The sequence below is a fragment of the Typopeltis vanoorti genome, chromosome 9 (genome assembly GCF_054136105.1).
Source record: "Typopeltis vanoorti isolate ZY-2024b chromosome 9, IOZ_Tvanoo_1.0, whole genome shotgun sequence".
NCBI classification, from domain to species: domain Eukaryota; kingdom Metazoa; phylum Arthropoda; class Arachnida; order Uropygi; family Thelyphonidae; genus Typopeltis; species Typopeltis vanoorti.
This window is the reverse complement of record NC_143557.1, coordinates 12097478-12123246: the sequence shown is the minus strand read 5'-3', so window position 1 is coordinate 12123246 and position 25769 is coordinate 12097478. Positions and strand designations below refer to the sequence as shown.

General features: G+C 36.9%; 1 protein-coding gene across 2 annotated transcripts in view; it reads left to right on the top strand.

Annotated features, from left to right (window-relative positions):
- The window catches only part of Mkk4 (dual specificity mitogen-activated protein kinase kinase 4), a 356130-nt gene that overhangs the window by 315656 nt on the left and 14705 nt on the right, over positions 1-25769 (top strand). For both annotated transcript variants that reach the window (XM_090398396.1, XM_090398395.1), the window contains exons 10-11: positions 14681-14832; positions 24501-24546. In XM_090398396.1, coding sequence (XP_090254522.1) covers positions 14681-14832; positions 24501-24546 — 198 coding nt within the window. The remainder of the gene's footprint in view (positions 1-14680; positions 14833-24500; positions 24547-25769) is intronic.

Sequence of the window (25769 nt, the reverse complement as noted above, 5' to 3'; positions counted from 1 at the left end):
AAGTACCATTTTTTAATATATTTGCAAATTTAACGATGTGTCTGTTTTTTTTTTTAGCCACTGAAGCATTACAAATATCTGAAAGCATCATCCAGAGATCCTTTTGGGCATTTGCAATTTGTTATTCAGCTTAGCAGTGATTAGAATGCACATGACACTAATCTGTTCACATAAAAGGGTGAAGCTAGTGTCCTTATATACACTGAGAGCCTTTAGTGAATCCAAATTGTCTCCCCTCCCTTCCTCCAGAATAGAGACTATATCAAATCCCATTGTATATATCCAAGGTACATCTGAAAAATTAGGGAAAATACTAAAAAGATACAACCTTATAACCACTTATAAACCATATAAAAATTTTGCCATCCCTTATCTGCTCACTGAAATACCAGCCACACTCCCTAGATCTACCAGCACCCAGTTATCATATACAGTGGCCAAACAGACAGTGCAACCAATATTATTGCTCAACACAAAATCTGTATCCATTTCCATTGACCTCCAGCCACTCCAGACTTGCAGACCATGCCTTTGGACATCTGCTACAAGATAGATTGGGAAATGACAACCTTACTCCACAGGAGAAAATTTAAATATGAAGGGCTTTTCCTCGAATCTGCCTCAGCCTTAAGGAACAACCCAAACCTGAACAAATTTTCCTTGTATGAAAGTACCTCAAATCTGGGAAGTATTAGAACTTCAACCCAACAGCCAAGAAAGAGCATCCATCACAACCCACTAGGTTCACTATTTAGGACGGTTTGCCTTTGTTGTTGTTCTTCAGTCATACTCACCTTCTGTGGTGCCTGCATTCACTACATAAGGTAAATATCAGTTTGTTCATTGTTTCCCTGAATTTTATTTTTGTAAGTTTTTCCTGCTTAACTGTTAATATTCTTATTATCCTAAAGTGTTAGTATTATTAGGTTCAAACATATTGATATTGTATTTTTGAAATATAATGACAATAAAATTTCATTTAATTAGTTCTGTACATATTTGCATCATTAAGAATAAAATTGAATTGTGGTGGTTTACTTTCAAGAAGTGCTTCAGGGGAACATATGTTTTGTGAGTTCTTGTTAATTGGGAGCAACATCAATGGGTGGAATACCAATCACATTAACACCTCATAAAACACTCAATTCTTCCTGTAGAGGAGTGATATCAGAAGAATGGAATCTCCTTGATGTTCCTGATGAGGAGATATGTTCAGATTTTAAAAATCAGGGAGTGACTGGTGTGAGATGCAATATGATATATAGGGATGGTTGCCTGGTTTCAACCAGGAACATCATCCTTACTTTTGTACATCCTTAATCCTCTAAGATGCTTTAAATGCCAGTGGACATGCCCAAATGTCCACATTTGGGCATGTCCACAGAAATATGGACATGCCCAAACTGCCTGTCGTGGTTCTATCACCTGTGCCCGATGTGGTAGTAAAGAGCATGATAACAAATCTTGCTCTGCAAAAAAAAAAAAAGCTAAATGTGTCAGCTGTCAGGGAGATCATCCAAGTTACTCTCACACATGTCAGAAGTGGAAAGATGAAAAAGAAAGACAAAAAATGAAAACAGAACAAAACATATATCAGGATGCAAAAAGAAAGATAGCCACCACCACACCTGTTCTGAGATTTTCGTATGCTGAGAAGGTAACAATTAAGAAAATGCCAACAGCAATTCAAACTTGTATGTCTATTCCACCATGTGATAATTTCACCATATCTGAACTTTATGATCGCGAGTGCTTCTCTGTTGAATGCATCGATCACATGACCTTATGGCCATACTCCAAAAACTGTCCCATTTGATGAGAACCCACTTGTCAAAAAAATTATGGCAATGTTATCATTTAAAGACAAACTGCCAGACATCCTCACAGGAAAAATGAATACTTCGGTATCCACTGAAAGTAAATTAAACTTACCAACTGATCCTAGCACATCAGACATATTGATTATTTTAGCAGAGGGAGAGATGGGCACTCACTGTCCATACTTCCCAAAAACTAGAGAAGTCTGTAAAGCCAAAACAATAGGAAAATTTTTACAGTGGAACTATCGTGGGTTCCGGTAGAATATCGTTGATATGAAGATTTTGTTGCAGAAAAATAAACCTTACTGTTTCTGTCTACATGAAATGTACTTAAGACCCAATGAGGACCCCCCCCCCCCCGCCCTCCACCTTTAGGAATTTCACTGTTGCACGCAAGAACAGAACTGGAGATGGTGCTGCTCATGGAGAAGTAGCTATCCTAGTGGGCAGTCGTATTCATTTCAATCATGTCCAACTTAACTCTGGAAGCAGTAGTGATTCGCCTCCCCATGGGATTTCTTATTATGTTCAGTTCAGTTATTTACCACTGAGTGCTGAGTTAAATAAAATCTTACAGCTTCCTGAACCCATACTTTTGATGAGTGAATTTAATGGTCAATATACTCTTTGGGGCTAGTGGCAGCACTAATAGACAAGGTTGAATCATTGAAAGAATCCTTAATAATAATGACCTCTCCCTTTTGAATAATAGACTCAATACTTGCTTCCATATATCTGCCCACTCATATTCTGCAATTGATCTTACAATCTGTTCTCCTTCCATTCTTCCACTGCTCACATGGAAGTGACCACTTTCATGTTCTCTGTGCAGTGTCTTCACAGGAACCATGGATGCCCATGTGGAAAATGGACCAGACTGACTGACTGGAACACTTTTTCTCACCTTGCAAAATTTAATGTTGATACCGTCAATCAAACACCTATCAATGAAGCGTAAATTATATAATAGGGCGCACTGTCCAGGCAGGAGCAGCCTCCATCCTGAAAACATCATCTTGATTTCCCTTCTATCCAAAGCCTTGGTGGTGCCCAGAATGCCAGACAGCCAAAAAAAGATCACCACAGAGCATGGGATATATTTTGTAGATATCCCATCACATCAAACTTCATAGCTTTTAAGCGTGCTCAGGCCAAAGCACATTATGTGAGACATAAGATTCAAAATCAGTCATGGATTCAGTTTATCACATCAATTAATTAATCAAATGACTAGTTCAAAAATTGTATGGGATTAAATCTGGAAAATGAAAGGTAGATATAGAACACGCTGTTTGTCTATCTTAGACCATAATGGAAGTGTTATTGCTGATCCCAAAACTATTGCAGACCCTTTTGGGAGAATATTTTGCAAGAATATCAACAACAGCTTCATATCCTCCTGAAGCTTTTCCACTTGGTTATACTATAAATTGACGATACGAAGAAATTATATTCCTGGTTTAATCTTTTATCCAAGTGTAAATTGCATCTGAAGCAATTTCAGGTATATAGAAGCTAATGACTTCACATCACTTGCCTTAGTATCCCACAATGCAAAGCATACATCCTTGTATAATGCTATGCATTATGGGAAGGGTCACTACCCAGATCAATTTCAATCTTTATTGAGGTCTCATCGATGGGAACCACATCCAGAACTGATACCAAGTAATGCAGAAGTCATATGAGTAGCCAAAAGGTGTCACACCTTATTATTAAAATACTCTGGATTAGAGATAGATTTTGGAAGTTTTCCACTTGGTTATACTCTAAATTAAATTATAACTAATAATTAAGGAATTGACAGTGTACACTAGAAATATAAATTAAATAAACTTTAATATATACTTTCCGATATTTCGGCAAACGTCACGTTGCCATCTTCTTGGGAACTTATTACAAAGACAGGTGCACACAAATACTACATAACAGCAAATGAGAACCGAAGCTAGGAAATCAACGTTTTCCTAAGGTCCTGATGGTGCCCCTGGCAGGCTATATTGGTAGTTCTTGGCCTTTGGGCTGAAGTTCTTCTGATAAATGTTTCCCAAATTTGGGGCAGTCTCATGCATCATAATTTGTTGAGGTCTGGCATGTTCCTAAGGGCTGAGGCTGATTCCATGAATAGTCTTTCATATTTGAACTTGCTGCGGTATATTACTGTGGCTTTCTTCCATCTTATTCTGTGGCGAGTATCCAGAGCGTGGTCTGCAAGCCCAGAGTGGCTGTACTTGTGAAATCGGATGTAATCCTTGTGTTCTGAGATTCTGATATTTGCTGTCCTGCCTGTTTGGCCAAAGTAGGACAGTTTACAGCTGCAAGGGACCTGGTATACACCAGGTAGGTCTAGGGAAAGTGGTTGGTCATTAGTGGAGCGGATAAGGGATGCCAATTTTCTATGTGGTCTGTAACAGGTGGTCAAGTCATGTTTTTTTAAAATTTTGTTGATTTTTTCTGAGGTGCCTCGGATGTAGGGAATGGTGATGGATTTAGAGTAATCTTTTTTGTGAAGGGGAGGGGATGGTGGGTTGTGGATAACTGTGTTAAGTATTTTTTGGATTCTTTCGGGGAGGTAGCCATTGGCTGAGAAAGTGTCACGGATGTGATTTAGTTCAGTGGTTAGGGCTTGATCATTTGAACAGATTATTTTTGCCCCGTTGAATAGTGTCTTAACTCCATATTGTTGTGAGGGGGGGGGTGATGGGATTGTTGGTGAATGTATCTGCCTGTATGGGTGGGTTTTCTATAAACTGAGAAAACCAAGGTTCCATCAGGTTGGCAGGTGACTAGTGTGTCTAGGAAGGGGAGGTTATTGTTTTCCTCTTTTTCCAGGGTGAACTTGATTCTAGGGTGTTGGTTGTTTAAGTGTGTTAGGAAGGAGAGGAGTGAATCCGGGCCATGTGGCCAAATAGCAAACACATCATCAACGTAGCGAAGCCATATGGTAGGTTTTTGTGGGGCTGAGTTTAAGGCTTTCTCTTCAAAAGTCTCCATAAAGAAGTTAGCCAAGGGTGGGGAAAGTGGTGAACCCATGGCTGTCCCCTCTATCTGTTTGTAGAATTTTTCCTGCCAAACGAAATAGCCTGAGTTCATTGTAAACTGGAATACGGCTGAGATATTGGGAGGAAATTTAGCTTGGATTAGCTCTAAGGTTACTTTGAGGAGGACATTCGTGAATAAGGAGGAGACATCAAACTGACCATTATGTCATTATGTTGGAGTGTAAGGTTTTCTATACTGGCTTTGAAGTTAGCTGAGTTTTTTATGTGTGATGGTGTGTTGCCAGTATAGTGTGAGAGTGCTTTGACTAAATGCTTGGCTAGTTTGTAAGTGGGGGAATCAATGCCATCCACTATGGGACGTAATGGCACATTTTCTTTATGTATTTTTGGGAGCCCATATATGCGGGGGGGGGGGGGGTCTAGAGTTATAGGGTTTCAGTCTGTTGGTAATCTCCACAGGCCAAGAAGTGACCTTCTTAAGGAGCCTATGGAGTTTTCTAATTTGAGAGTTGGTCAGATTATATTCAATTTTGAATATAATCCCACCAACTTTCTCAGCCAATGGCTACCCCCCCCCCCCCAAAAGAATCCAAAAAATACTTAACCCAGTTAACGATCATCCCCTCCCCTTCACAAAAAATATTACTCTAAATTCATCACCATTCCCTACATCCGAGGCACCTCGGAAAAAATCAACAAAATTTTAAAAAAACATGACTTGACCACCTGTTACAGACCACATAGAAAATTGGCATCCCTTATCCACTCCACTAATGACCAACCACTTCCCCTAGACCTACCTGGTGTATACCAGGTCCCTTGCAGCTGTAAACTGTCCTACTTTGGCCAAACAGGCAGGACAGCAAATATCAGAACCTCAGAACACCAGGATTACATTCGATTTCACAAGTACAGCCACTCTGGGCTTGCAGACCACGCTCTGGATACTCACCACAGAATAAGATGGAAGAAAGCCACAGTAATACACCGCAGCAAGTTCAAATATGAAAGACTATTCATGGAATCAGCCTCAGCCCTTAGGAACATGCCAGACCTCAACAAATTAGGATGCATGAGACTGCCCTAAATTTCGGAAACATTTATCAGAAGAACTTCAGCCCAAAGGCCAAGAACTACCAATATAGCCCGCCAGGGGGCACCATCAGGACTTTAGGAAAACGTTAACTTCCTAGCTTCGGTTCTCATTTGCTGTTATGTAGTGCTTGTGTGCACTTGTCTTTGTAATAAGTTCCCAAGAAGATGGCAACGTGACGTTTGCCGAAATATCGGAAAGTATATATTAAAGTTTATTTAATTTATATTTCTAGTGTACGCTGTCAATTCCTTAATTATTAGTTATCATGTATAACCAGCGTATAAGCCTCTCAACAAGAATAAGGACTCTAAATTAAAGATGCCAAGAAATTATAGTCTTGGTTTAATCCTTTATCCAAGTATAAACAAATGAATTTTGCACCTGAAGTAATTTCAGTACTGGTCAATCACATATAGAAGCTAATGGCTTCACATCACTTCTCTAATCCAGAGTATTTTTAATAATAAGGTGTGACACCTTTTGGCTACTCGCATATAGAAATATGAATTTGCATTACTTCAACCTTGGTATCACTTCTGGGTCTGGCTCCCACTGATGAGACCTCAATAAAGGTCAAAACCGGTCTGGATAGCGACCCTTCTCATAATGCATAGCATTATACAAGTCTGTATAATGCAAAGCACATATCGTTACAGGATATGTGTGCTTTGGATGATGGGATACTAAAGTCAAGTGATGTGAAGTCATTAGCTTTTATATATGAGTTGCCCAGTCCTGAAATTACTTCAGGTGCAAACTTTGTTTGCTTATACTTAGAAAAAGGATTGGCATCTTTAATTTATATCCTTATGTGACTTCATTTAATTTTTAATACTGAAAGACCAGTAAGAGAAACAAAAGCTAAATTTTTCTACCAATGGTTTTGAGCCATACAATCAGCCATTTATTAAGGAAATAAATAGGGCTCTTCTTTTGTCTCACTCTAGTGCAGTAATCCTCATGACATCCATTATGAAATGATAAAACATCTACCATCATTTTCTGTGGATCTCCTCTCTTAAAATATACAACAGAATACTTGCAGAGGAAGAGTTTCCAAATTCTTGGCATAAGTCAGTTGTCATTGCTAGCCCAAAACCAGGAAATTTGCTGTTTTTTTTAAGGATACTTGTGACATAAGACTGAATGAAAGTGCACGTAAACACAAGAAATATATTTAATTAACCAAATATTTCGGTCTGGAAATAGCAGACCATCTTCAGTGGTATTACAAGAACAGTTTTAAAAAATACAAGCTAGAATACTAACAATAGATCGTTAAAAATAGAACACACAGCGTGATGTTATATCACTAAGTATTAAGAAAAATTAATGAGTAATCTTGATTAGACTTTCCCAGATTTTTGATATAGATATATATCATAACGATTCAGGTTGGGACGATGGAGTAAGGCCTCCGCGCTTTCCTTGAACAAACGTTCGAACCTATAACGGGATCTACGTAAGAGGCGAGTCCTGGACCAAAAGATGCTGTGGTCGGTTTCAGTCCCGTGTTGAGCCAATCCAGACTTTTCAGGTTTGTTGTGAAGAATGGAGGATTGATGTTCTTGGATTCTTTTTTCAAGAGAACGTCCAGTCTGTCCAAAATAGGAAAGATCACAGTTGCAAGGAATTTGATAAACTCCAGGAAGAGATAAAGTTGAGCATTTGTCTTTAGGAGAAGGAAAATGAGAAGACAATTTGTTAATAGGTGAATACGTAGTTGTTAAATCATATTTCTTTAAAATTCTTGCGATAGGTTCTGAAATACCAGAGATATAAGGAATAGGCACTCGACGTATTGAAACTTTGTTGTTTTGTGGAGGATTATAAGAATTGAGAAGATGTTGAGTACTTTTTTTAAAAAAGCCATTGAGTTTCATGTGTTGTTGGATAGTAGAAAGTTCTTTCTGTAGATAATCAAAAGTAGAACAATTAGTTTTGGCTCTTCTGATGAGGCATTTTATAATTCCTGTTTTTTGACAAGGATGATGGGCTGATTCTGTAAGAATATAACGACCTGTGAACGTTGGTTTCCTGTATACTGTAGTTGTAAGAATATTTGAAGTTGACCGGATGAGGAGAACGTCTAAAAAAGATAACTGGTTGTTTTCTTCTATTTCAATAGTAAACTTTATACGATGATGCAATGCATTAATACTGTTTAAAAAAAGAAGGTAAAGAGTTTTTTTTCCGTGTGTGTGTGTGAGACCAAATAGTAAAGATGTCATCTATATATCTTACCAAAAGGATGGTTGAGGGAAAATAGATGAGAAGAGGACTTTTTCTAAATGTTCCAAATAAAAGTTGGCTAAAGCAGGAAAAAGAGGACTTCCCATGGCCGTTCCTTCTACTTGGCTGTAAAATTTATTTTGACATACGAAATATCCAGAATGTATTACGAAATCAAATAGTTTAATAATGTCTTGAGGAAAGATGTCAGCAAGTAATTTTAAAGTTTCCTTGATAGATACATTAGTATATAAAGATTCTATATCAAAGCTAACCATAAGATCTGTAGGTTGTAATGAAACATTTTTTAATTTTTCTAAGAAATCTGAGGAGTTTTTTAAAAAAGAATTAGAGTTGCCAATGTAAGATTTCAATAATTTAGCTAGATATTTGGCTATACGGTAAGTAGGAGAATCAGTACAATCTACTATTGGACGAAGAGGATAGACAATCTTATGGATTTTTGGAAGGCCATAAAATCTAGGAGGTCTTGCAAAATGGGTTTTAAGTCCTTCAGTCGTGTCTTTATCTAAACTGATGACTTCATCTAAGAGAGAATTTAATTTCTTTAGTTGTCTGTTGGTTGGATTATAATCAATTTCTTGATATGTGGAGCGATCTCGAAGCAAAAGAGAAAGTTTTCTTCTGTAATTTGCTGAGTCCACAACTACTGTTGCTTGTCAGCTTTGGTGATAATGAGGTGATTATTTTTTTTTCTGAAGGACTGTAAAGATTTCATTTGAGAAGGAGATATGTTGGAAGGAGGAAGTTTGGCCTTCAGCATCTTTTGGTCCAGGACTCGCCTCTTACATAGATCCCGTTATAGGTTCGAACATTTGTTCAAGGAAAGAGTGGAGGCCTTACTCCATCGTCCCAACCTGAATTGTAATGACTGTATATCTATATCAAAAATCTGGGAAAGTCTAATCAAGATTACTCATTATTTATTTATTTATTTATTTTTTTCAATCATGTCTCTACTTCAAAATGTTCAGTTTTATACTTAATATTTAGTCACATAACATCACGCGCCGTGTTCTATTTTTAACAATCTATTGTTAGTATTCTAGCTTGTATTTTTTAAAACTGTTCTTGTAATACCACTGAAGATGGTCTGCTATTTCCAGACCGAAATATTTGGTTAATTAAATATCTTCCTTGTGTTTACATGCATTTATCATTCAAAACCAGGAAAGGATTCAACACAAGCAAATAATTATTTACCTATTGCTCTGACCAGCTGTCTCTTTGTGAGATATGACAGAAAAATAGTTAATGCCAGACTTCTCTAGTATTTAGAAAGCAGTGATCTTCCCTCCAATACATTGTGTGGGTTCTGTAGACATCGTTCAACTTTAGACCATTTGGTTCGTTTAGAAACTTGTATAGGAGATGAAATTTCTGAAGCATGAACATCATATTATTATTATTCAGGCCTCCATGGAGTCAAAAGACTCATCGAGGGGAAGTCCCCCCCTAAGAAACACAAAGTCTATCATACCACTCCTTAAACTCATTGACCGTTCTCACTCTCACCAATCCATCAGGCAATATGCATTCCACGGTTCAACCACCCTCCACGCAAAGAAACCACTCCTCACCCTCTTGCTGACAGTTTCCTTTCATGACTTCCAGGGATGGCCTCTTGTCATCACTCCTTCCTGCTGTTCAACCAAGCGAAAGAACTCCCCAGTGTCAACCCTGTAACCACCTCTCAACAGTTTAAAAGTCTCAATCATATCACCTCTCCTTCTTCTATCCACCAAACTCTGCAGTCCACATTCCCTCAGCCGATCCTCATAACTATCCTTGTACGGTCCTGAAACCATCTTTGTCATCCGTCTTTTTATCCTTTCCACAGTTAATTTATCCCCTTCAAATCCTGGGGACCAAATCTGAGAACAATAGTCCAAGTGTGGTCTGATCAGAGACTTATACAACGGAATGATAACCTTCTTATCTCTGCAGGTCAGTGTCCTTCTTATAATTGCAGCAATCCTGTGTGTTACCTTCACCACCTTTGCAATATGTCCCCTAAACTTCAGGTTTCTATCAATCATCAACCCCAGATCTCTTGTCTCCCCTACTTCCTCCAGTATAACTCCTCCCATAGAGAATGCGGTATCCCATCGATGTTTCCCAAACCTCAAGACCTTACATTTTGCTGCATTAAACTGACACCCCCATTCATTTGCCCATCTATCTAGCTTATTCAAATTCTCTTGCTGGGCTACCACATCTGCACTATTACTAATAATCCTTCCCAGCTTCGCATCATACGCAAACAACTGAATATCCCCTTGCAATCCACTGGCAATGTCATTGATATAAAGGTTAAACAATATAGGTCCTAGTACTGAGCCCTGTGGGACCCAACTTGTAACCCTCTGCCTCCTTGAAACTGCTCCACCATACACAACTCTCTGATACCTATCAGAAAGCCAATCCTGAATCCAGTTGACCAAATCTGACATCCAGACCCATGTGCTGCAACTTAAATATCAGCTTATCATGTGGCACCCTGTCAGATGCCTTCACTAAGTCTAAGAAAATGGCAGTATATGCCTTTCCCTCATCTAATGCTCTTGTAACTTTATCATAAAAGGTTAGCATATTTCTAAAACAAGAGTGCCCCTTCACAAATCCATGTCAACTCTCACAGATAACATTACCCTCATCTGCCCAATGCTGTATATGATCCTTCACTACTTTCTCTAAGATCTTACTAACTGCTGATGACACACAAACTGGTCTATAATTAGGCACCTTTCCAGTAGCCAGACTTTCATTGTACAGTTCCCTAGCACATTCTCTCAAAACTCGTGGTGAAATACCATCCAGTCCCAAAGCTTTGCTGACATCCAGAGTACTCAGTATCTGAAACACACTCTTCTCCTGTACCTCTAAACCTCGAACCAGCCCTATCCCTCTAGCATTAAAACTGACTCCTCTAGGATGTAATACTCCAATAAAGTGTTCATTGAACAATTCCACTATGTCCTTGCATCAGTCACTCTATTCCCATTTTTATCCCACAATATCATTCTTCCACAGTCATTTCTCCTCCTACTGGCCACGTAGCTAAAAAATTCCCTTGTTTCAGTTTTTTTTAACATGGAAAAAAACTTATGATACAGCCTGGAGATGGCATATTAAAAGAACTCTATAACCTAGTTCTCAAAGAACACCTTCCTGTATTTATTAAAAACTTTCTATGCAGTAAACTTTCCAAATCAGAGTGGGAAGTATGCTATCTGAATCATATCATCAAGAACACTCAGGGAGATTGATGATGTTTTTAACTTTCTACAAACACATGTGACTAGTTTTGTTTATATGTAGATACTGCATTGCTTAACTTTTGTACATACATATTATTCAGTAGTTTATTTTTTGACTAATTATGTACTACTGTAGCCTTCAACCTTGTGTATTTGTATAACCTTGTTGTAATTTTGTTTATATGCAGATACTGCTTTGCTAAGCTTAATTTTTATGCATGTATATTGAATAGTAATTCCTTTTTGACTATTCATGTACTGCTGTAATAACATTTGTTGTAATTTTCTCTATGTAGATACTGCATTCTTTGGTTTGGTTTGGTTTTCGTATATGCATTTTGTTTATTAATTTGTGCTGTTGACTATTTTATGTACTGCTGTAACTTTTGACCTTGTGAAGGTTGCAGTATAGTTGTAACCTTTACTATGGCACAGTATGACCTTTGTTGTTCTTGTGCTAAATAAACTATAAACCAAACCAAATCTTTTCTGTGTTTCCAGATGGCAAGGCAATATTGGCATCAGTTTAATGGTCTCATAAGAATAGTTGATGGTATTAGCCAGAATGTCTAGAGAGAAATATTCCAGTGTCACCCATAGGCATATCTTGACAAATTAATGAAAATACTACTTGCAAAAAAAAAAAAAAAAACACTTGCCATGAGATCCTTCTCCCTTTATTATTATTGTTATTATTTTTAATGATATGTTCTTGTAAGTCAATAGGGCTTCATAAAGTGATTAGTAGTACTGTATTGTTGTTTGGAGAATATTTCCTTTGTGTGAGAAGGTGAGGAGGAGAAGGAGGTGTTGCATGCGATGGACAATAATCCAGAGATAAGCACACGTGCCGTTGCCTCTGCTATAGGAGTATCTTGATCCAGTGTATTGCACATTTTGCACTCTGATTCCTTACATCCATTTCATCTGCAACGGATCCAGTTACTGATGCTGAAGATTATCCTCGACATGTGGAATTCATGTAGTTTCTGCAGAAAAGTGCTGTAGACCCGGATTTTCCAACTTGTGTTTTGTTCACGGGTGAAGCTTCATTTACCCACGAAGGGGTTTTCAATCACCACAATGCTCATGTGTGGGCCCATGAGAATCCACACACTTGTACGATTACATGTTGCACAACAACGCTTCACTATTAATGTATGGGCAGATATCGTCGCTGACTGTTTAGTCGGCCATACCTGTTACCATCTCAACTGGACTCCAAGAAGTATTGGACCTTTCTGTAAGAAGTTCTGTCGGATTTACTGAACAATGTTCCAATGACTGTGCTTCGGCAGATGTGGTTCCAACACGACGGGGCTCCAGCCCATTTTGGAATTCTGTGCATCAGTATTTGGACAGGTCCTTTCGGGCTCAATGGATTGGGCATTGAGGACCCGCTGCATGGCCCCCACGCTCACCTGATTTATCGAGCATTGATTTCTTTCTGTGGGGACCCTTAAAGCCATGGTGTACGAAACATGTGTTGCCTCTGACATGGACGTTGTGGCAAGAATCGCCATCACCGCTGGTAATATCCAGGAAACTCCAGATATTTTCGAAAATGTACGGCAATCAATTTGTGAAACCATATTATGTATCCAACTACCATTAAACTGTTCGGTTACACTTAATAAAGTTTTTTACACTACTTACTGCCTTGTGTTATTTCTGTATCTTTGTGTCCCTGTTAGTACCTTCCAGTGGCATTTCCTGTCATTCTTTCATATGTGAATATGGTTGATTTTGATGTTCTCTACCTCCCGTCAAAGTTTGTACATGGAATTTCGAACCACCTTTTATATAATGAATATTCTTCATCACATATATCAACATATAATGATTTTTTTTTTTTAATTCCCAAGGTTTTATGCGGCATTTTAAACATACAAACAAAAAACATTTGTGATTATACTTGCAATGCAAGCTCTGTTGAGGCCATAGTTATTTAAAAAGTTATTTGTCAGTAGAGAGCTGGCCTGCCTGCTACAAACAAATGTACAAAAAAAAAAAAAAAAAAAGATAGAGACAAATTCTTTTCAAATTATGTATATTTGCCAAAAAAAATTTTAGAATAACGTTAATTATACAAGCACATTTCAACACATTATTGACTAAGTTGGGGTTCACTGTTTTTAAATCTTAAAAAAAAAAGATAATTAATAAAATATTTAGTGTTACTGTTTTATTCACATTAAAACCGCATTATTGTGTTTATTATAGTATTATAGTGATTTTCTGAAATTCATTTGTACTTGGATTATGATATAGTAACACATTTATTTTACAGGATACTATTATTGATAGGACTACATGATTAGTGTAGCAAAATATTAAAACAGAAATGAGTAATGGTTGCCAAAGTAATGAACAAAATGAGAATGCTTTAATGATGAATAAGTATTGATCTACATTTACTAATTCAGCATATTGAATGAAAATGGTTGGCAGAGTTACAAATATTGTTTTTTTTTTCCTAAGTACAGTTTAATTAAAAAAAAAAAAAAAAAAAAAAAAAACTTATTTTCTTGACATCTTTGTTCTAACTCTACACATCCAGTAACTGAATAGCACATAGTTGATACTTAAAGTACAGAATTTCTGTTATGCAAGTAGTACTGATGTAGAAGTCATAAATATATTTTATGATTATTTTTTTTATGTAAGAAAATGGCATAAACTGCAAAAGGTAACTTGTCTATTGGTTACATTGGTGGGGTGGGGGGTGGGGGGGTGAATACAGTAACAGACTTTCTCAAATAGAAAAAATTAAAAACAAATGATGGTTAAAAGCAAATACTCATATTCTTAATATGCAATTATTGTTTCAAATTCTATTTATTTTATTTATTTATTCTTTTTTTTTTCACCAATAAACGTTCTTTATTGTCTCTTCCTTAGGTCAATCTAGAACCATTGGCTTCTAGCAGTTTTACCTGCTTTTGCCAGTTCTGTTATTTTCTTATCCTCATCTTCCTCCTTTTATTCCATCTAACTACTTCCTAATTTCTCTATTATCTCTGCCTTCACCTTTGTCCTCTGGAATAGCCTTCCTCACTCTAGGACTTTTTTGACTTTTTTTTTTTTTTTAATCAGTAGACTCTGCACTTTAGTCTCATTTAACGGTGTAATTAATATAAAATGTTATTTAAACTATATTTAAATCATTTTATAATTATGCATTTTTGATGAATTAATAAGTTACTAATATTCGTAATAATATTTCAGTTATTGTTTTTAATTATCTAGATAGAACTTGCCACAGGAAAATTCCCATATCCAAAATGGAATAGTGTATTTGAGCAGCTAACACAAGTAGTTCAAGGTGATCCACCTCAACTAAGTCCAAATGAAAATGGCAATACATTTACATTGGAATTTGTCAACTTTGTTAACACTTGGTAAGAATTCAGAATTTTGTGGTTTATTTGTACAAAAAATACATTCTTGATGTTTGTTTTATACTGTTTAACTTATGCACATTTTTACATTGGAATTGTCAAATAACTGAAACCATATCTTTTTTTTTAACTTATTTCGCTAATCTGGTGTTGTTAATGATTATTTATTATTTAAATTAAGGGGATATTAAATCCCACATTGTTTTAAAACTGAAAAAGAAACTCAAAGATTGGAATCAGAGAGTTTCATGCCAAATATAGTATAATAAACTATAAAAGCATCGGCGATTACTAGCGTGAGCTATTGCAAGTAGTCCTGGTACGTAGTACAAACTCGGGCAACTCGCAGGAAAGGTGGTAAAGTTCTGATCGCTATTCTTGGTATTTTCCATAATGTAAAAACACATTTCCTAGGAATTGTGCTTTTCCCTTAGAAAATTAGTGTTTTATAGTATATTCGTGTAAATTTTTGTGTATTTAGTGTTTTGTAACATATAAGATATTGCAATAATAAATATAGTTTAAAATGGTGCCAAAAAAGGACAAGAAACGTAATACTAAGAATAGCAGCGAAGTCGAGAACAAGAAGGCTTGCCCACTAAGGAGGTTATTAAAAATTAATTAATCTCCAAAATTAAAGCAGATTATCAGAGAGAGAGAGGATATCAGAATTACAGAAAATCAAGATGTGTTTGAATGAACATAGGGAGGAAAAGAAAATTAAGCAGCAAAATTAAAAACAACAAAGCTGAAAATATGAATTTCAGCTTTTTCTTCAACTTTTTCTTCCACAATTTTCTTAGCCTTTCCTCATGTATGCTTGCATAAATCTTGCCTGAAATATTCAATTAAGAAATTCTTTTGAAATTTTCATTCAGTTTTATCCCTTTGCTGAGTATATTAAGATCTACACAACCAGTCATCTGGAATTTGGCTTTCTGTATCATGCATGCAGCCACTGTAAAACTGTTACACCTTCATATTTGAATATTTCTGGTTTTGAATGTATCAACTACTCCCAACTGCTTTTCCAAATTTCAGATCTCGGATAGTCTCCCCCCCCAAGTATTAATATATACTCCTGATTGCATTTCTTTTGAATACTTTCTGCAACCATTCTGTTACTACTTCTTCTTTTTTTTTTTTTTTTTAAGTCTCAAATTAATTACTCCAGGTATCCAGAATGTCTTTAATTTCAGTTTTTGTGTCACCATTATTATTATTATTATTATTACGGGCAACTCCAGGGAGTCATTAGACTCATCGAGGGAGGCCCCAAATCATTTTCATCACAACTATTCGACATTCATACAGTATCTATCATACCTCGCCTTAAACTCATTCACTGTCACAGCATCCACCACAGACTCAGGGAGCGCATTCCACTCATTCACTACTCTAAAAGTAAAGAACCCAGCTCTAACACCTTTACTAACCACACTTTTGCCCAGTTTCCATGGATGTCCCCTAGTCCTCCCACAACCAGCCCTGTTCTCAAAAATATCTTCTGAATTAATTTTATAGAAACCCTTCAGTAATTTGAATGTCTCAATCATATCTCCCCTCCTCCGCCTATCAACCAATTTTTGCAACCCACAAATCCTCAACCTGTTCTCATACGGTTCATTCCACAGACCTGCTATCATCTTGGTCACTCGCCTCTGGATCCTCTCCACCTCCTCCCCATCAAGAAGAAACCTAGGTGACCAAATCTGAGCACAGTAGTCGAGATGAGGTCTTATCAAGGCTCGATACAGAGGAACAATAACCTGCTTGTCTCTGCTTGTCAACGTATTCTTCAGCAACCAAGTGATTTGATGAGCTGATTTGGCCACTTTTGCAATGTGCCCCCTAAATTTCAATTCCTTATCCACCAACACTCCTAAATCTCGTGCCTCATCGATTTCCTGGAGCACGGTTCCACCAATGCAGTAAACTGCCTCCCATCTTTTCACCCCAAAATGCATAACCTTACATTTTGCCACATTAAATTGACATCCATTCTCCCTAGCCCAGACCTCCAATCTATCCAAATCATCCTGCAAAATTTTGACGTCATCTGCATTCACTATTGCCCTACCCAACTTTGCATCATCCGCAAACAAATGAACTGTTCCTCTCAGATCCTTTCCTATATCATTTATGAACAAATTAAACAGCAGTGGTCCAAGAACAGATCCTTGTGGTACACCACTAGTCACAGGCCGTCTTGTGGACTCTACTCCTGAGTAAACCACTCTCTGATATCTCTCCGTCAACCACCCTCCTATCCATCTCACCAACCCTATGTCCATTCCCATATGCTGCAATTTACTGATTAGAATTCCATGTGGTATCCTGTCAAAGGCCTTAGCAAGGTCCAGTAGAATCACTGTAAACCCATTACCCTTATCCAGTTCAGCCGTCACTGTGTTATAATACGTGAGCAAGTTACTGAGGCATGACCTACCCTTCACAAAACCATGCTGTCCCCGATACAGTATCCCATTTTCTTCTATCCAATCTTGTATTTTCCTCTTGACTATTTTCTCTAAGACCTTGATAATGATTCCTGTTATGCTGATTGGCTGGTAATTTTCAACAGCAGCCTTGGAACCACCTTTGTGCAGTGGAACTATTTTCCCCTCTTTCCACCCCCTTGGGACTGACCCAGTCCTGAGGCTCAAATTAAACATAATGGTCAAGGGCACTGACAATTCTTTTGCCGCTTCACGTACGACACGAGCTGGTATACCATCCAATCCCACAGATGTATTGACATTGAGGTTCTGTAACAGACTAGTTACCTCTACCTCATTCATCACAATTCCAGTATAAGCTGTTGGTTCCTCCATTTCCGCAAAGCCACCACCTGGATGATATACTCTTGCAAAGTGCTCGCTCAGTAATTCCACAACATCGACTGATTCAGTTACCTCCCTACCCTCAGCATTTTTTAAGATCATTCTACCATGAGCATTTTTCCTTTTACTTGCAACATATTGAAAAAACTGTTTGGGATTCTCTTTAGCCTGCATGGCCAATTTCCTTTCGTAATCTGCTTTTGCTTTTCTTACCACCCTTGTTACCATCCTGGCCTGAGCTTTATACTGTTCATGCACCTGATGGTCACCCTTCTCCTTAAATTCCCTCCACAATTGTTTCTTTTTTTGCAGCTCAAGCTTAATAGTGTTATTTATCCATTTAACCCCTACCTGATTTATTATTCGGACTCTTGGTATACAGTCAACCATTGCCTCCTGCAAACAGTTCTTGACCACCTCCCATGCACCATCAACATCCAGCCCTTGCAGTTTTACATGCCACGGCATTGAGCCAAGCACACACCTAAGCTTGTCATACTTACCAGCCCGATAATTCCACATATACCCTGTCTTAATTGTAAATTCGACTCCTTTAACCACCTCCCAAGTCATGACCTTATGGTCACTCTCACCAATTGGTGGCAACAAGGTCATGTTCGTTACAGCCACATTCTCAGTTGCAATTACTAGGTCCAGCACTCTCTGCCCCCTGGTATTTTCCAATACATGTTGCCGTAGATAGTTGTCCCTTAATAACTGCATAAAATCCAATTCCTTCCTCCCATGTGCCCTCTCCTCTTTCCAGTCAATATTACCATAATTGAAATCACCCATAATAATTACCCTCTTTCCATTCATTTCTTCTATTTGCTTATGCATACTATTCCCACCATCCACTCCATCACCTGGTCTATAGCAGCACCCAATTGTATATTTTGTTCTGCTAGATTGTATCTCACACCAAACAGCCTCAAATGTGCTTTTTTCCCCATCCTGCAGTTCAACTTCTATACTCCTTGGCTGAAGCTCATCAGCTATCATCAATAACACTCCTCCCCCCTTTTTATTCACCCTGTCACTCTTGAACACGCTATACCCATCGCATTCAATCCCACTAGCTTTATCATCTTCTGTCAGCCATGTTTCACTAATACCGACAACCTGTGGCCTGGAAGTGCCAACCATGGCCAAAAACTCTTCCTTCTTGTTCCTAATACTCCTGGCATTAGTGTACATGAATCGCAGAAGCCCATTTGTCCCATCCCTACTTTGATTCCTTATACTAATTATCCCATTCTGATTTGTTGTCCGTCGTACTCGCCCGGGCATAATATACTCATTCATACACTTAACTGCCCCCCCTAAAGTCTGCATATCTACTCCCCCCCCCTCTTAATAAATCTAGTTTCCCTGAGTCTGTACATCCACTTCCACATCATTCATCAACACTCTTTCAAGTCTCCGTACACCAACTCCATTCAAATGTAACCCATCCATCTTATATAAGTCCTTTCGCCCATCGAACTCATTCCACACATCCACAAATTCCACACCACTCTCCATGCATAACCCACGCATAAAGTCATTGGCAAGTTCTTTCCTAATATCCTCATTTTAATATGATATTGCTATTCATGCCATCTGTTCATGCCTCTAATCTTTCTCAGGACTCAAATCTGCGGTCTCTAGTCTTTCGTCAAGTGTTTTACTTCTGACCCAGCTCTCAGATCAATAAGTTACAATTGGTTTGAACACTGTCTTTAATACAGATTTAGTGTTGCGACTAATATCTCTCTTATTCCATATGAATTTATTCAGTTGACTTCCTACTATTCCAGGTTTGTTCATTCTGTTGTCTATTTCCATATTTAATTTACCATCTTCACCAAAAATCATGCCTAAGTAGCTGAAATGTTTTACTTGTTCCACAGGTTCTCCATTCACAACACAGTTGACATTTTCAATGATTCTGCCTATTTTCATTGTCTTTGTCTTTTTATTGCTGACCTTCATACCATATCTATTACAACAGCTATTCAATTTAGTCAGGGAATCTTGCAGACTTGTAGCAGATTTATTTAGAAGGATAACATTGTCCGCATAAAGCAAAGAGCTGAGATGAACATCTCCAATTTTGATATCAGGTTTAATACCACTTTCCTTCATAATGTGATCCATATAGATAATGAATAACAGAGGGAATAATGTGCATCCTTGTCTCACACCAGATTTAACATTAAACCATCTTACTCTACTTACTTCAATTCTAACTGCTGACTTACAACACAAATAAAGACCAATTATTGCTTGATATAATGCCCCGTTGACACTATACAACTGTAGTGTTTTGAATAGCTTCTCTCTTGGCACCTTGTCATATGCCTTTTCCAGATCTACAAAATTTAAATAGAGATCTTTGTTATATTCCCATGATTTCTTAACTATTTGTCGTAAAGTGAAGATCTCATTCTGACAGCTTCTATTTGGCCTGAATCCAGCTTGCTCTTCTTCCACAATTCTTCTCAACCGTTTCTTGAGTATACTTGCATAAATCTTTCCAGATACACTCATTAGGGAAATACCTCTGTAATTTTTACATTCAGTTTTATTTCCCTTTTTATATATACGGGTACTAGTAAAGCTGTACTCCTATCATCGGGAATTCATCCTTCTGTCCAGGCCTTCTGAACTATGCAGTGCAATCACAGTACGACTTTTATACCACCATACTTCAGCATTTCTGGTCGAATATCATCTACTCCTGCTGCCTTTCCACATTTCAAGCCTTTGATGACTTATTCTACTTCAAGTATGGATATGTATTCTGACTGTATGCCTGTTGAGTGTTTTTTACCACTGTGCTATCACTGCTTGTTTAATTTAGCAATTTTCGAAGTAATTACGCCATACTTCAAGGATATCTTTTACTCCCGTTTTCATGTCACATTTATCACCTCTGACTCCTTTTACAGCACTCTTTCCTCAATTTCTAAGCTTCTTCAACAACCTCTAGAATATCTTACCACCTTCTTGATATTTATTTTCTATGTTCGTGTCAAAGTCCTCACATGACTTTTGTTTAGCTAGTTTTACACAGTGTTTAGCTTTCTTACATTTGTCTCTGTATTCTCTAAGAGTACAAGCTGACTTATTTGCCAGGAACTTTTGATATGCTTTCTTCTTTTCCTTTACTGCCTCTTTAATTTCCTGTGTCCACCATGGAGTTCTGATTTTTCTATTCTTACAGACAACCTCACCACATGCCTCTCTGGCAGAATCAATCAATGTTTTCTTCAGAGTTTGCCACTGAATCTCCAAGGTTTGGTTCCTGTTCTCAAACTCTTTCATTTTTTCTTCAATAATCTTTGTGTATTTTAGTCTACAGTTCGCATCTGAGAGCTGCTCAACTTTTATTCGCTTTAAAACTTTCTTACATGTTATTCTTTTCAATATGAAATTCAGTTTTATCCTGCTCAAGACTAAATAGTGATCACTTCCAATTTCAAATCCTCTGTACGCTCTGGTGTTCTGCACCAGGGAGAAAACATCACTATCAACAATAACATAGTCAATGACTTTTCTTGCCTCCTCTCTCCATGTGAATTTGTGTATATATTTATGTTGGAACATGGTGTTAATAATAACTAGTCCATGTCCTGAGCAGAAATCCAACAGTTATTTGCCATTATTATTAGCTTTGCTCTTTTCTCCAAATTTTCCCAAAATATTTTTGTATGTCTGAATCACTTCCTACTCTGCTATTTAGATCCTCAACAAGGACCAACTTTTCCTTTTTCATTGTGTCAGTTTCTTTCTTTGAAGCCTCAAAAAATTCCTCCACTTCTACCTTAGTAGAACCTCCTGTGGGACAATAGGCACAAATAAGTCTCATTGTCCAGTTCCCCCATTCTGATATTTGCCCACATCATTCTACTTGATATTGCCTTCCATTCAAGAAGATTAGCCTTGTATTTTGTGTTGAATACTATGGCTACTCCTTCTTTTCCTTGATTGTCATTGCCTGAATATAACATTTTGTATTTATTGCTCAGAAAGATCTCACTAGTTTTTGTCTTTTTTGTTTCAGTCACTCCTATTATGTCGATCTGGTACTTATCCTATTCCTCAGCTAGCTCCATTTCTTTGCCACTCAGGCTTCGTATGTTGATAGTATCGATCTTTAATTCTGGTGATGTTGAGTTGAGGTGTGTTTTCAGATTTGTTCCAGTAGATGACTTTTCACTGTTTTCCCTGGGGAAAACAACAGGGGCCTTGTTTGACCAAGCAACACCCAAGCTGGGATGAAAATTTGTCATGGTGTACCATCATTTTGTATTTTGGTTTAAGCCAATAAGAATACAATTTGGTCAGCTAAATCCCAAATTGCCAGCCCATCCTCTTTCGTTCAGTATCCAGGTAGATACCCATCAGCATCATATCACAGAAACATATCAGCTAATCAGTAACTGCCAATATGGATTTCCCCAGTTAAGAACTACAGCAGGTCTCATTGGATACATCACCACTTCTGAGCGTGTGCAGTGTAAAGGTTGGGAAATACCTTTGCTGTTGCATTTGATAAGCTTTGGCATTGAGGGATTCTCAGCAAATTACCTTACTGTTTGCCTTTTTTCCTTTATAATTGTAATGCCTAGTTTTTCTCTCATTGTTCACTTTAATGATGGAGAGTGTTCTCTCTTCAGATATTCCTGTTAATGGAGGTGTTATTCGGGACTGTTATTTCTCCTCTTTCTTCCTATGTATATATATTTATATATTTTTTATGACCTGCACTTACTGACTTCAAATCCTGTTTACAGTTTGATAGCATTCTTCATTCATTCTACTCATAAGTAGACTGTGTGGAGCTCAAACATCTCTAGCTTTAGTATCATCTATGTTAAGTTCTTAAATATACAAACCATTCTTCAATGGGGCCAGAACAACCTAATCACTTTAACATATTTTCAAAACCAAGTTTTGTCTGGTTTTTTTCCTCACAAAAGAGACCATAGTTTTCCTCTCCTTTGACAATGCTCAGATCAGATCTCTGTCTTGAACATCCTTAACTTCCAGAAAATTGGCATCTTCTCATCATGATGTTACTTTTCATCTGTTCCACTTACTGTCTGCAAATCCCAAATCTTTCCAACTCTAGCATTCTGCTCTCACTTTGGGGATAAAATACCTAATTCTTGATGCAGTTTTTAAGAGTAGTTTGGTTGATTAATGACTCCTCTCTCATCAACTCTTTTTAGTACTGTCTCAGTCAGTTTCTGCATAGTGTCTTTCCTGTGAATATTTCTATGGGCATTATTCAGCACAGCTAGCATCCAGTATGCTTGATCCTCTATTTCTGCTACACCTATAGCAATGTGAAGAGCAGCTGCTTGACTCCCTTTTACAACTGACTTTCCTGAATCAGCTACCCCAATCATATTTTATTAGGTCTACCTCAGTTATTTGGAACATCCCATCAAGTATTCCATCAAGATTATTATTTCCAGCTCTTTAAGAGGGCTATAAACCTCTGACCTTAGCCAAAAACATGGTATTTGTATACTATAGCCCTTGCAGCCTTTTATGTCTGGATGTGCTGTTTGAAAATAATGTAAAAAAGAGTGATTGAAGAATGTTGTAAGATGGAGTTTATCTGATATTCAGAGTATCCTCTTCTGTGTATACGAGGGTGGTCTGAAAAGTTCTCGACCATAGATGGCCACACTGTTGGCAAGATTTTTTTTTTTTATAAGTTCATACATCTATCATAAACATCCATGTGAAATTGCAAGTCATTTTATCTAGTAGTTTGATTTTTACAGCTGTCTGAAGCAAAAGGGATTTCTAGGGGGATTTTTCATTTCAAGAGATACAGACTGTTGTCTGTGTCCCTTGAAATGAACATAAAATTCAAGAATTTTATGTTCATTTCAAGCAATCAAACAAAATGAACATAAAATTCAAGAAAGTGTTTATTGCTGGGTCAATGATAAGTGCAAAGCACTTTGCTCATGTACGCAATATTCTATTGGAAAAATGGAGAAATCTCGAATGATTTTGATAGAAGATTGCACCTCAAAAGAAAATTCCTATGGATGGAAATCTTATTAAACAAAAAACTCTCCAAGTTTATAAACATTTATAGTGCAGACCAGGTGTTCAATGCAAATGAATCCGGTAATATTGGAAAAAAGTGCAAAAACGCACTTTTTTCGAAAAATGAAAGATCAGCTCCTGGATTCAAAGATAGAATTACTCTACTGTTTTGTAGTAATGCATCAGGTGATTACATGACAAAACTAGTGTTTATTAACCAATCCTTAAATCCTCATGCTATGAAAGATTAAAATATGCACTAATTTTATTTTGCCTAAAACATTTTTGCATTATGTGCAATGAAGTTTAAGTACAATTTGTAATTTTTATACTATGTATTTGTTTCATAGTTTGTTTTCTTAACTTACATGAATTACCTGAATTAAATAAAAATATATTTTTTGTTGGATATGTCATTGTTGTTTATATAATTTTAAAAAATTTAAAAAGCACGATTTCACAACATAACCCTACTTTTTCTGTGTGATCTGAGACTCACATAACGCGATTTATATAACACGGCATTTCTGCGGAAGCTAACATACGCGTTATACGAGGGCTACCTGTTTTGCGGATTTTCTTTAATATTATGGCTGTAATCTTTGGCATTCTGCCAGTGTATATTATGGCTTTGGTTGAGACTTTTTTGTTAATTGCTTACGGTGATTTTGTTTTGATGGTGTTTTATATGTTGCTTTCTTATTTACTGTTAGCTTACTATTATTTTAGTGTACGTATTTTTATAATTCTTTCATATTTATATTTTAGTCTTATTAAAGAAGAACAACATAGGCCTAAATACAAGAAACTCTTGGTAAGTCCGGCATGATTTGATTTTTTTTGGTTGCAATTCTAGAAAAACTAATATTTTAAAATTTTTTGTCACTATAGTTAGTTAACCAAAGTAATTAGTAATATTGATTTTTCTGTATAACAATTCATAGAAATGACATTAAATATTTAGCTATAACAATTCCTGATTTATATATATATATATATATATATTTTTTTTTTTTATGTTGCTCCCACCCATGGAAGGTTATTTGCAAACCTATAGTACATTTTGTACAGTAGATGTGCTAAGGATATTTTTTATATTATCAATTTTATTATATATACAGTATATATAGTGGCGGCTGGTGACAATAGAAACGGGTGGGACCAGAGGCCAAAAACAACTTAATTTTTTCATATTCATATAGTGGGTTCTATTATTGATTTATAGTTATTTGTATTACAGTAATGTTTAGTCAAAATCCATTAATACATTGAGCTATTAATTTTTTTGAATTGTTAATACTTAAGATATACAGGCTCAATGTATTAATAACATGAAGAATTTTAGTCTTCAGAACTCAACATCACCAGAGTTAAATATCAGTACTACCAACATAAGAAGCCTGAATGGCAAAGAAATGGAGCTAGCTGAGGAATTAGATAAGTACCAGATCGACATGATAGGGGTGACTGAAACAAAAAAGACAAAAACTGGTGAGATCTTTCTGAGCAATAAATACAAAATGTTATATTCAGACAATGACAATCAAGGAAAAGAAGGAGTAGCCATAGTATTCAACACAAAATACGAGGCTCATCTTCTTGAATGGCAGGCAGTGTCAAGTAGAGTGATTTGGGCAAATATCAGAATGGGGAACTGGATAATGAGACTTATTTGTGCCTATGGTCCCACAGAAGGTTCTACTAAGGTAGAAGTCTAGGAATTTTTTGAGGATCTAGAGAAAGGTACTGACACAATGAAAAAGGAAAAGTTGGTCCTTGCTGAGAATCTGAATAGCAGAGTCGGAAATGATTGTCAGACATACAAAAATATTTTGGGAAAATTTGGAGAAAAGAGCAAAGCTAATAATAATGGCAAATACCTGTTGGATATCTGCTCAGGACATGGACTGGTTATTACTAACACCATATTTCAACATAAAAATGTGCACAAATTCACATGGAGAGAAGAGACAAGGAATAAGAAAAGTCTCATTGACTATGTTATTGTTGATAGTGATGTTTTCTCCCTGGTGCAGA